Source organism: Caretta caretta, chromosome 8 (assembly GCF_965140235.1).
Source record: "Caretta caretta isolate rCarCar2 chromosome 8, rCarCar1.hap1, whole genome shotgun sequence".
Lineage (NCBI taxonomy): Eukaryota > Metazoa > Chordata > Testudines > Cheloniidae > Caretta > Caretta caretta.
In genome coordinates, this window is record NC_134213.1 from 47,431,986 (window position 1) to 47,444,807 (window position 12,822).

At 40.5% G+C, this 12,822-nt stretch overlaps 1 protein-coding gene across 5 annotated transcripts in view; it reads left to right on the top strand.

Moving 5' to 3' along the window:
- The window catches only part of KIFAP3 (kinesin associated protein 3), a 142,255-nt gene that overhangs the window by 10,978 nt on the left and 118,455 nt on the right, over window positions 1–12,822 (top strand). For all 5 annotated transcript variants that reach the window (XM_048860267.2, XM_048860268.2, XM_075131459.1 and 2 more), the window contains exons 3-10: window positions 1,456–1,610; window positions 4,733–4,788; window positions 5,296–5,437; window positions 6,328–6,427; window positions 7,406–7,530; window positions 8,062–8,160; window positions 9,450–9,628; window positions 11,463–11,625. In XM_048860267.2, the coding sequence (XP_048716224.1) occupies window positions 1,456–1,610; window positions 4,733–4,788; window positions 5,296–5,437; window positions 6,328–6,427; window positions 7,406–7,530; window positions 8,062–8,160; window positions 9,450–9,628; window positions 11,463–11,625 (1,019 nt within the window). The remainder of the gene's footprint in view (window positions 1–1,455; window positions 1,611–4,732; window positions 4,789–5,295; window positions 5,438–6,327; window positions 6,428–7,405; window positions 7,531–8,061; window positions 8,161–9,449; window positions 9,629–11,462; window positions 11,626–12,822) is intronic.

A 12,822-nucleotide genomic window follows, 5' to 3' on the forward strand; every position in this document is an offset into this window, starting at 1 on the left:
CTTTCTCTGGCTGTCCTAATGTGAAAACTTCAAAAAGATCTCACAAAACTAAGTGATTGGGCAACAAAATGGCAAATAAAATTTAATGTGGATAAATGTAAAGTAATGCATATTGGAAAAAGTAACCCCAACTATACATACAATATGATGGGGGCTAATTTAGCTACAGCTAATCAGGAAAGAGATCTTGGAGTCATCGTGGATAGTTCTCTGAAGACGTCCACGCAGTGTGCAGCGGCAGTCAAAAAAGCAAACAGTATGTTAGGAATCATTAAAAAAGGAATAGAGAATAAGATGGAGAATATCTTCTTGCCCTTATATAAATCCATGGTACGCCCACATCTTGAATACTGCATACAAATGTGGTCTCCTCATCTCAAAAAAGATATAGTGGCATTAGAAGAGGATCAGAGAAGGGCAACTAAAATGATTAGGGGGTTGGAACAGGTTCCTTATGAGGAGAGATTAAAGAGGCTAGGACTTTTCAGCTTGGAAAAGAGGAGACTAAGGGGGGGACATGATGGAGGTATATAAAATCATGAGTGGTGTGGAGAAAGTGAATAAGGAAAAATTATTTACTTGTTCCCATAATATAAGAACTAGGGGCCGCCAAATGAAATTAATGGGCAGCAGGTTTAAAACAAATAAAAGGAAGTTCTTCTTCACTCAGCGCACAGTGAACCTGTGGAACTCCTTGCCTGAGGAGGTTGTGAAGGCTAGGACTATAACAGGATTTAAAAGAGAACTAGATAAATTCATGCAGGTTAAGTCCATTAATGGCTATTAGCCAGGATGGGTAAGGAATGGTGTCCCTAGCCTCTGTCTGACAGAGGGTGGAGATGGATGGCAGGAGAGAGATCACTTGATAATTGCCTGTTAGGTTTGCTCCCTCTGGGGCACCTGGTGCTGGCCACTGTCAGCAGACAGGATACTGGGCTGGATGGACCTTTGGTCTGACCCAGTATGGCCATTCTTATGTTCTTAGGTTGTAATGCAGTGTGAGGAAACTCTTGCAGAATCAATACTGACAGCAGATTTTATTTCTGACAGGTATTTTTTCTATGCTATGCTCTGGGAGTTTCATATTAATAAAGGATAGTTACCTTTAGAGAACTTTTTTGGAAATAGATCACTGACTCCTTATTTGCTGCTGTGTCTTGACCAGATATTAGGCATTTGCTAATGCAGCCATCTCTAAAGCTGTTGTTTGATCAGCTGGTGAGAAATGGTCCTATCCTTTTAAGTCTATTTGACAGACAGTTGCTTGCTGTCCTGAACTCCAGGGTGCCACTGCTTTCTGATCTTGGTTGTTCCAAACTGTAGCATGAGCATCAGATGTCTGTAGATCATCTCTGCCTTGACAAACTCATGACTATAAAAGTTTAAATCGAAGTATTGAAGATACAAAAATCCTACATCAACTGGGGAGAAAACGATCTGAACTGTGTCTTGCAGTATTCGGCTGAAGAGTCTTAATGCAAACACAGACGTTGCTTCCCTGGCTCGAAAGGTGGTGGAGGAATGCAAGCTCATTCACCCCTCCAAGCTAGCGGAAGTGGAGCAGCTGCTGTACTACCTGCAGAACCGCAGAGATGCCTCTTCCGGGAAAGGTAAGCGAGAGAGAGAACAGGGTGAATGGGGAGCTGGAATGTAGCAGCTATAGCGATACTCTGTAGTTTGGGGGTTCTAATTCAGATGCTACTTTCTCTGATACTCAGAAACCTGAGGAGGGAAGGGGAGAGTGTGTTTTGTGCCGTACCTGGAAGAATTGACAGAATCGTGTGGGGAAAGAGTTGTCATTTTGATGATCTAAGTACATTCTGAATTTTGATTAGTCAAACTTAATATTGATGCTTCTCTTTCAATTTTTATGTCTCGGTTAAAGTTTTCTGTTCTAAATGCTGAAATGATTATTTCAAATAGTGCTGTAAAGATGACGATGGAATTATTTCCATGAAAATTACAACCTCTTCTTCTCTTTTCTGTTACAACCAGTTAATAGGATAGATGCTTTCCAATGTCTTTATCTGGAAGCTGTGGTTCAATGCCTGTTAAATTGCAGAGCCAACAGGTTCTTTATAGTACTATGAGTCCTCACTTTGTCTGCTGACAGAGCTGTACTGTTACACCCTAGCTTTATTTAAACCTCTGTTTAACATCTGGTTCAGGGGCCTTCAGTCCTGAGGCACTTCGAGATTTAATAAGGTTAAAAGAATTCTAGCATTTTCAGATTTGTCTCTTGGTAAGACACAAAGAAGGCAAAAATCCTGGAGAAATTTCCACTCCAGTCCTGGATTCCTTTTCAAAGCAGTTAATTGTTAGGGGCTTGCAGGCATACATCTACCAACTCATGTTCTGGAACAGAAGGTATAAAAGTTTCCAATCCCTAGCAATCTCCTATGTGATTGCAAACCCAGCTCTTTCGTTATATAGGCACAATTATAGGTTAGGTTTTCTTAACTCTTTTCTGCTGTGTTCTTTTGTGGCTACTTTTTAGTGGAATGCGTAGTTCTTAGTGCAAAAGCAAAAATACTGGGCTGTGATAGTTCATAATTTTTTCCTTATTCCTGTCTAAAGAAAACCTGAAATTACATTATTTTTAAATGGTACCTTTCTGCCTGTTACATATATTAATAATGTAGATCTTGTCTACTCATTATATACTGGAAAATTCTGTAGGTGGGTGACCTGAGAATTAGTACTTTATGACATCATGGATTCAAAGGAAGCAAAACCTGATTAATTGAGAGAGGAGCTGATTTTTTATTCAGACTGTTTGTTTAAAACTCTCTTGTTTTCCTCTTGGTCTTATTACTAGGCATTTAGTAAACAATAGGAAGAAAAGCTTTTTTTGGATAAATATTCAACACTCCATCTCTTCAACTAAGGCTTGTGAGAATGCCCAGTCCTTTTCTCTGGCTCCTCCAATAGAGTGGCAGCAAAAAAACCAGCCACTTGACATTAGATATGATATGCTATTATTAGGACCCTACCATATTCACAGCCATGAAAAACGCGTCACGGACCGTGAAATCTGGTCTTTTGTGTGCTTTTACCCATACTATACAGATTTCACAGGGGAGACCAGGGTTTCTCAAATTGGGGGTCCTGACCCAAAAGGGAGTTGCAAGGGGTTTGCAGTATTGCCACCCTTACTTGTGTGTTGTCTTCAGAGCTGGGTGGCCAGAGAGTGGCAACTGTTGGCCATGTGCCCAGCTCTGAAGGCAGTGCCCTGTCAGCAGCAGCACAGAAGTAAGGGTGGCAATACCATACCATGCCACCCTTAGTCTACACTGCTGCTTTCAGAGCTGGGTGGGTGGAGAGGGTGGCAATACCATACCATGCCATCCTTACTTCTGTGCTGCTGCTGGCGGCAGCTCTGCCTTCAGCGGTGCAGAAGTAAGGATAGCAGTACAACAACTCCCCGCCCCCCTACAATGACCTTGTGACTCCCCTCCCCCTTCAGGATCCCTATAATTACAACACTGTGAAATTTCATATTTAAATAGCTGAAATCATGAAATTTAAGGTTTTAAAAATCCTACAACCATGAAATTGACCAAAATGAACCATGAATTTGGTAAGGCCCTAGCTATGATAAAAAAGAAACAAACAAGCAGCTAACTTTTCTTGAAACAAACAAACACCTTCTCCCACCCCCTAAAAAAGCTCAAACTTTTCAGGCCTTTATCATAAAGAAGCAGAATAGACCCATGCCCAATGTTTTACCATTTGTCAGTTACCTTTAACGTTTGTTTGGATGCTTTTTTATGTATAGAATTTTGGACTTACCCACAGGCACTCCTGCCATACCACCGCATGAGCCAGAACACAGGGTTTAAAAAGTGCTCTTCCTGCTCCACAGAGATGTCTATTTTGGACCAATATGTTGCATGCTTGAGAGCTCGTCGCTCCGTAAAAGGGTTCAACAGCCTTTACACGCAGGCCTTGATGAGAACAAAGCCATAGCCTCAACGCCTTCCCCAGAGAAAGTCAGAAACTTTCACTATGTCTGTACATCACAAACTTTTCTTGTCAGCAACAAAAATCCTAGAATGCTTTACTTTTAACTGTTTAGTCACTTCCACCCTTTACCATCATGCACACTTCTTAGGAAATGCTGAATCAAGGCCTACAAAGTTCTGATTAGACAAATAGCTTACTGAAAGCAATTGTTTTCCACCTTTGTGTCGTACATACCAACAGAATTTGTCATGTAAGTATGTGTCACTAAGTCTGACCTAAGCTTTCTGGTGGCCCTCTGCACAGAGGAAAATTTAATCCTGAAGGTCCGATCCCACATTATAGTGAGGGTATCCATGATCTTGTAATCATGTGATGATACTCTGTTCCAAGGCACGTATATGTAAGGGGGCTTAACTCTGAATTTTTCAGTTCTTATGCAGTTAAAAATGTTAGGCTTCTAAAGATGTATTCATTAAAAAAAACAAAACACCCCAAACTTTTTAAAAAGAAACTTGCAGTACATTATTCTGAGTGTCAAAAAGTCATGGCGAAATTTTCTCCTTGGCTCCTTCTTGCTCTGGCTACAGAGCTGAGCAAAAACAACACTTGAGCTTTGTTATATACAGTACTTAGATTGTAAACTCTGTGGGGTGGGGATCCTCTTTGTTCTATGTTTGGGGCTCCTAGATACTAGGATAATACTGACTATGCTATTGTCAATGAATATGCACAACATTAATTATAACCATGTCTTTTATCGCTATAGAAAAGAAAGAGAAATCTAGTAAACCGAAGGATCCACCACCTTTTGAAGGAATGGAGGTAGGAATCAAGCTAGAATTTAAAGGAAGCTAAATATGAAGACCTTTACTCTTATAGGACTGTTTTATATTAAAAGGAAAAAATATAGATGCAAAGCCGATGAGTAAAATATTGAAGAATTTTTTATTAAAGACCTTGGTTTAAAAATATGAAATAATAAAATAAAAGTCCTCTCCATAAGTGGTAAAATTCTTGCACATTTGTCTTTGAGTTATATACTTAGAGGGTCATATGAGTGAGATTCCGGAACATGGGGCTAGACATGACGAAGCTGCTACTTAGCGTCAATTGTTTTTGTAATTAAATCTCCTTGTGTGTTCTGGGCAATCAGTAGCAATGGTTCTGTACATGGTGTTTGGTTTTTGTTATCGTTTACATCTTAAGACTTAGCTACACACTCTTTCCTGTTTTGTCTGCAAAGTAACGTCTTTTTTTTTTTTTGGCTGCGTGTTGAGTGGGTTCCTTTTTCTCTGTGTCGGAGCCCAGCTATGTCTTTGATGCTTTCAGATTGATGAAGTAGCCAATATCAATGACATGGATGAGTACATTGAGTTACTGTATGAGGATATTCCTGATAAGGTGCGTGGCTCTGCCCTTATCTTACAACTCGCCAGGAACCCTGATAATTTGGAAGAATTGCTGCTCAATGGTAACTTCCAAATCCTCTCATAAAGTTATGCTGTTTTTGTCCATATCTGTGGAGCTTTCTGTCCACTCCCACATCTTTCATTTGGGATGGGATGGGGTTCTAGTATTAGTTTGCTCTTAGAGCAAAGTAGGGCAAGGATACATTTACTGGTTATATCTCAACAGTGCCGTAGCACCCAAAATGTGCTAGGTGCAGTGTATGTGGGGGGAGGAGGAGAATGGAGAGAGAGTTATAGAGGAAGGCATTCCTTGCCCCCCAAGAGCTTACCCTCTGTAAAGCAACACATTATATAAAGCAAGATCTGAGTTAAGGGTTTGTGGTGGTGATGCTCTTTTTCCCTTGTCCTCTCTCCAGCCATCCCTTCTCTCCTCTGGTGCCTCAGCCGAACTGTTTCACCATTGATGCCCCAGTGTGTCCTCTCCAACTGGCCCACCCCATGTCATAAAATAGGATTAGTCTGGTCTGAGAGATGGACGCAAAAAACATTAGGCAGTCAAATGGTGGCCATGTTAATCATAGAATCATAGAATATCAGGGTTGGCATGGACCTCAGTAGGTCATCTAGTCCATCTCCCTGCTCAAAGCAGGACCGATCCCCAATTTTTGCCCCATATCCCTAAATGGCCCCCTCAAGGATTGAACTCACAACCATGGGTTTAGCAGGCCAAAGCTTAAACCACTGAGCTATCCCTCCCCCCATGAAAGTGTCTGAAGGCTGAGGTCACTCTGGTGGCAGGGGCCTACATGGCCTCACCTGCTCCTTGCACTAATTGGCAGATTCTGCTGCTTGAAAGAATGCAGTGAAAGGTGTGTTTAATCTGTTTAGCGCAAGCGGGTCAGAGAGAAAGAGGCACTACACACGTTCATCTAAATCTTGTTTGTTTTTTTAGAAACTGCACTGGGTGCATTAGCCAGAGTGCTGAGAGAAGACTGGAAACAAAGTGTGGAACTTGCTACTAATATTATTTATATTTTCTTTTGCTTTTCAAGGTAAGTGCAAGAATTTATACACAGAGGTGAGGAGCTTGCTCTATCAGTTGCTTTGAGTTTTTAGTTATTTTCTGCTCTAGTATAGTTTGGAACTGCATCTGAAAGCACTTTTACTGAGAAATGTCACTACATATGGGGAAACACACGGGGACATGGGCCTCAGCAGAGCCAGGATCACAGAACCCATGGTTTTTGAGTTCCAGTCCTGTCCCCTATCCCACTGGACTCTTTGGTGACTTCCTTATCTCCCACATAACTCCCCCATCAATGAAAACACTATTCAGAACTCAAGTATTCAATTGAAATGTGAAATATCCAATTGTTAGTAATGTTACAGCTTCACTACATCTAGAATATTGGTGAAAAAGAAGTTATCACATAGGTGGATTGTTACCTTCCCTCCCCCACCCCTGGTTTTTTTTTTTTTTTTTTTTTGTGAGGGTGGCCTGGCTGAACCATTTTTTAACATACAATCTACAGCTGGCTGGAAATATGGAATTTTTGTTCCAAGAGAGATTATGACCTATCAGGTTTGTGTGTGTGTGTTCCAAATCAGAACAAAAAAAAAAAATCAATTTCCTGTGGATGAAAATTTTGAAAAAGTTCAGTTCATGTCCATCAAATCATTTAATTTAGATATTCATTTTGTTTTTTAGACATCTTAAAATATGAACTATTATTAAAAATCTAAACAAAATAAATTGAAATGACAAAATAAAAAAAAATTTTCTATATCAAAATGAAATTAGTTGAATTATTCCTATCAAAATTTTCATCAAAATTGACACATTCTCACAAAATGCTTCTAGTTTGACAAAATAGCATTTTCCGATAGAAAACTGTTTCACTGAATTTTTTTCGACTAGCTCTAATGAAAAGCAGTCAGGTTGTGCAATACTATGAAATCTTACTACCCCGGTTTTGAACACATTCTTGGCTTTATTTCACTCATACACTGCATATCTTTTTTTAATATAGTTTTTCTCAGTTTCATGGCCTAATCACACACTACAAAATTGGAGCTCTGTGTATGAACATCATAGATCATGAGCTGAAGAGACATGGGCTCTGGCAGGAGGAACTCATCAAGAAGAAGAAAGCTGATATCCTCTCTCGGTGCTTGGGCAACATTAAGCTTTCCTGATTCCTGGTGGTTGAAGCAAACTATATGTGTAGTAACTCATGTCAGTACAGAAGATGAGTAAAAGTGCGCAAAATCTAGTTGCAGGACTAGGGCAGGTGAAAACCAAAAGTTTTAAAAATCTGAGCTGGAGAAGGGATTGTTTGATTTTTAAAAATGATTTTAACCTAAGTGTTTTAATTTACCAGTAGTATGGCTTATATGGGACATTTTTATTACTAGTAGAATCCTTAACACCATTGTTCCTAAACCTATTCATAGTGTGGACCACATTTTAATAGAAACGTCCCATGGGCAACCTCTTATTCATCATTGTTTTTGCTGATACAGACTAACTCGGCTACAACTCTGAAACATCTTATTCATTATTACACAGACTATGTAGTCCCAGCTGGTGATCAAATAACATCTCTGATTAATATTTGTCCCCATTGTGTAATTTCCCTGTGTCTTTTGCTGTATTACTATACAATCCTTAACTCCAGTTATTTACTTGATGAAGATCCTGAGAATCAAACCCTGAAAAAGGACTATGAGAAAACCTATAAAAAGTACCAGGGGCTGGTTGTCAAGCAGGAACAGCTGCTGCGAGGTATGAACTCCTAAAACATAAGCAAAAGGCAAGGAGATCCTTGTCACAGCATGGAGGGCCAGGACTTGCTGAGAACTTTTAACTAGTGTGGAAGATGTTTATTTTAATTTTTCTAATTTGTTAGTAGTCTTAATCTGCATTCTTTGGCAATGTTTTAAACATTATTTAAGTAGTCGTCCAATCTCAAAGAGAGAACATTGATGTGCGTTTGCCAGAACACTGCATACTGCTGGTGACATTGCTCCTGCCATTGAATGGTGTTGGAGTCTTGCAAGGACCAGATTATCAGCTGGTGCAAACTATTATAGCTCCACTGAAATCCATAAAGATGCCTATTTGTACGAGCTGCAGATCTAGTACTTGAATATGTATATAAAGCAAATTGTATTTCCTTTCAGTGCTACTTGTTCCTTTTAAGTTCTCTTCAGAACACGCTACATGGTTCTTAGCCCAGTTCTACCACCACAAGGATTATCAATGGGCCCCTTTGTTGGTATTCTCAGTCCAGAAGCCCGCAATTAAATGAGCCAGGGAGACTGACAAGCTTCTCACCTGTATGCATAATTCATTTGTTAGGGATTGAGAATCACTGGCAGAGAGTACTGCATTGCTGCTGTACTATGTCTGTTCTGTGCATAGAATTGTTCTTTTTCCAAGACACTCAGTCTAGTGCTTTACACCAGCACTAAGTTCTCTTGTGAAAAGTGAAGTAATGATTTTTTTTTTTAAAATCGGGTCTTTGTAATAATCTTACATTTTCATCTTTTAAAAATCAAGCTCTGCAGCAATCAGGGAAAAACTATGTTTACAGTACTTGGCCTCTCTAAGCAGGCAGTGTGAGTGCTGACGCAGTGTGCCTCCATGTAGTAGCCAGAAAACACGTTGAGGTCTGGCAGGCAGGTGCAGATCTGCGAAAAAATTGGGAGACAGGTAAATGAAGAGAACACTGCCAAATTAAAAAATTACGTATTTCCAGACACTTCTTAGCTTTTATTAGCAACATAGATAATTATTAAAACTGGCATAACTGCAAAAATGTAGGGCCTGATTCTCCACTGCTTAATTTTATAAAACTGTATTTTCAAAACCTATATAACATAATAGAAGTGGATTGTAATTCTAACTTTCTATTCTAAATGGGGATCAAAGCATTCAACTTCAGCCTTGCTTAAAATCAGTGGGATACAGTCAGTGCTGAACACTTTTGAAAATCCCAATCTAAACGTTTAATGTAGATTGACATAGTTCCAGTATCTTTGACCTATTGGTATGATTGATTTTGATGTTAGTTGCTCTTTATCTGCTGCTGAACCTTGCTGAGGACACACGTACAGAGCTGAAGATGAGGAACAAGAACATTGTACACATGCTAGTGAAAGCACTGGACCGAGAGAACTTTGAGCTGCTTATTCTGGTGGTGTCTTTCCTGAAGAAACTTAGCATTTTTATGGAGAACAAAAATGACATGGTAGGTCTTGTAGCAATCTACAGAAATGCTCTGGTGGTTGTTCATTGGGTCAGAGATTCCAATGAAAGTGAAATAAGCCTCTTGCATCCCACTCCTTTTAAAAATATTTGTAACCCTGATTTTAGTACTATGAAGGGACTACAGTAAACATAATGCAAGCCCCAGCAGGAACCACTATAGAAAACTACATATAGAATCATGTAGGGAGCCAGCGTCACCATAGCAAAATTACATGTCAATATGATGGCAACGAGACAAATTGCAAATATTGGTATAAGCATCCAAAAGTGTGGGTATTTATCCAAACATCTGGAGGTCCCCAAAACCAGCCTGCAACAAGACCCTCTTTTTGACATTCTATCTCTAACTCTTGTTGTCTCAGGGAAGGAGATGTGGTTACACTTTAGCAGGCTGCTAGACTGAGCTATTGCCTTCCCAAGCCAGCAGGATCTTCCATACTGTAATAGGATGTAGCCCAGAAGTGCTTCATGTTGCTGCTGCTGGCCCCTAATCCAGAGACTTTCTCCATAAGCCTGGGTGGGTGGGTGGTAAGAAATGTCATGTCCTTGGAAAAAGGACCATACAGCTTAGCTTGGCTATCTTCACATGCATTTCTTTCATAGCACAAATAATACTTTAGAAAAAAAAATTGCCATACAGTGAGGAAGCTACTGATGAGGGAGATGGGATTCTGAAATTTATAGGTTTTCTCTCATTCTAGTTGTGTCTGAATAACTCTTAGAGACAAAATGAACCAAGTTAGATGTTTCAGGCTTTATCCTGTTTTACTTACTTGGGCAAAACTCCTAATGATGTGATCATTTAATATATCTAGGTGTTTGTATCATGTTTGTCACCTTGGCATCTGAGTGCCATCATTACTAATTACATTTAAAGCAATGGGGCAGAAATTGTTATTGGTCGATTTGGACTCATAGATATCTAGTGTAATGCAAATAATTTGGATAATATAGCACATTTATGAAGATCACCAGCGTGGTGCTAACAGTTTTCTTGCTGCTTTGAGTTCATTCTCTGCATATTTCTGACTGAAAGGTTGGCTACAGACACAATCCTAATGCATATGGTAAGAGCCCAAAGGGTTCAAACTAATCTACATACACTTCTTATGGCCAATAACGGCAGACAGATGTAGCTTAGAAGATGGTGAGAAAAACTTTCTGAAGACTTGTCAGTCAATGATCAGATGTCTTTTCTTGGGCTGGTAAAGCAAACGTGATATCAGAAAATGATACTGCTGCTCAGTCCTTAGATTATGTCCTGTAATCTTAGTGATATGTCTATCAAGATCACTTTCATTCTTCTGTTAAATTAAAATACAGGGCAGCATGACATTACGAGAGTACATACCAAATCCTGCCTAGGAACTCTCTCAAACATGTAGGGAAATGACTCATGCTCCTTGGATAGCAATTTTGTGTCTCTCTCAGTTGGGTATCTATCTGACTTCTAATGGAGATCACTCCAAGGTTATCTGTGTTTGAATTAGACCCTGGATCCTGCAAGTCACTCAGCAAGTGGATCCCTGCTACAATCCCATTGAGGTCTCTTCTCCCCCCCCCGCCACAATTCACCTGATACTCCAAGTGGCTGAGTCCATTAGCTCAATCTTCCTTTAAAAAAATAATTAGCCAGAGACCAGACCTAGAAAATTTTTAGCCACAAAGGCCAAACTTTAGACACTGCAGTAACGTTTAACTATTGGCTTTGCTTTTGCTTTCATTTATAAGTATAATTTTAAAAATAGTTGCTAAAAAAAAGCAAAGGTTTGGGTAGGTTGTGGGTTTAGTGACTTCTCATGCTTCTCATACAGGTTGAAATGGATATTGTGGAAAAACTGGTGAAAATGGTACCATGTGAGCATGAAGACCTGCTGAATATCACCCTTCGACTTCTGCTGAACCTCTCCTTTGACACGGGCCTGAGAAACAAGATGGTCCAAGTTGGGCTGCTTCCCAAACTCACTGCACTTCTAGGTATGTTTTCTTTTACCCCTGTGCAGCCCTTCCAGCAGTGTTAGCATCGTTGTTATTATTGAGCTGTTGTCAGCCCCCTCCTATGGAAGGACAAGATATCAACTTCCCTTAAAAAAGCAATTGTCAAGACATCATCTCTTGCCACTGGCAATCCAGTTATTGTCTGTCTCAGATCATCTTTTTGGATGAAGATTATCAATTATCAATAATTATCAATTATTATGAAGATTGTCGCAAGTTACACACACATGTGAGTCCTAGTGTCTTTTTGACCCTTCTTAATTTGGTTGTATGCCTGGGTGTGGGATGGAGACTGCACTGATAGGGTGGGATTGCTGACCTTCTGATAAGGAACAAAGATTCTGGTGTCCATACTAATCCTGTTAGAGCAGTGGTTCCCAAACTGGTGTGTGGGCCGGAGAAATGTTCAGGGAGTTCAGCGGGGCCCAGGCTAGCACTCGAGGGTGATGCTCCCTCCCTGCCCAAGGGAGCATCACCCAGCCCTGCTCTGCCCCCACCTGCAGCCTCGGGCTCCAGGAATAGCCCGGCACCAGCTGCAGCCCCGATTCCCAGTCGCAGCCCTGCTCCACGCCCCGGCACCTGATGGCTGTTCCTAGGGGGGCTGCAGACAGGTTCCATTACAGGTAAGGGGGGACATGCCAGAAAAAGTTTGGGGACCACTGTGGTAGAGCTATCGGCCGTTTTCTGGTACTGTTGATCTGAGCTAGTGCAGCTGACTTGCTTGTGGATCTTAGCAGGGTAGACTGAGTTGTTCTTGAGTGGTTCTATTCCTTTCTTTTTTTCTGAGTGATACCACAAGATAGTACTGGCAATGTCTTCTCTATTCTGAGGGCTGTCTCATGCAGTGTTCCACAAGGTTCAATTCAGGGGTAGTTAAGAATGTCGAGATTGTAGTGTCTGAGGACATCCGGCTGTGTGTGTCAGTCTCTTATGGGGGAGTAGTTGGATACCTTTCCTGGTGTCTTAACATAGGGATGTGATCAGAGCTAGCTGCCTGAGAATCAACTGAGATGACACTGTTAGTGCTTGTAGTATGGAGGAAATGGCCAGTTATTTCAGAGCCTTTGGTGGATGGCTATGCCCACCATTTGTTGCTAAGGCTTGTAACCTGGGAGACTTGTTGGATTCCAGGTAGCAGTGGTTGCCAAGAATGTGTTTTCTTGTTAGTAGCAAATA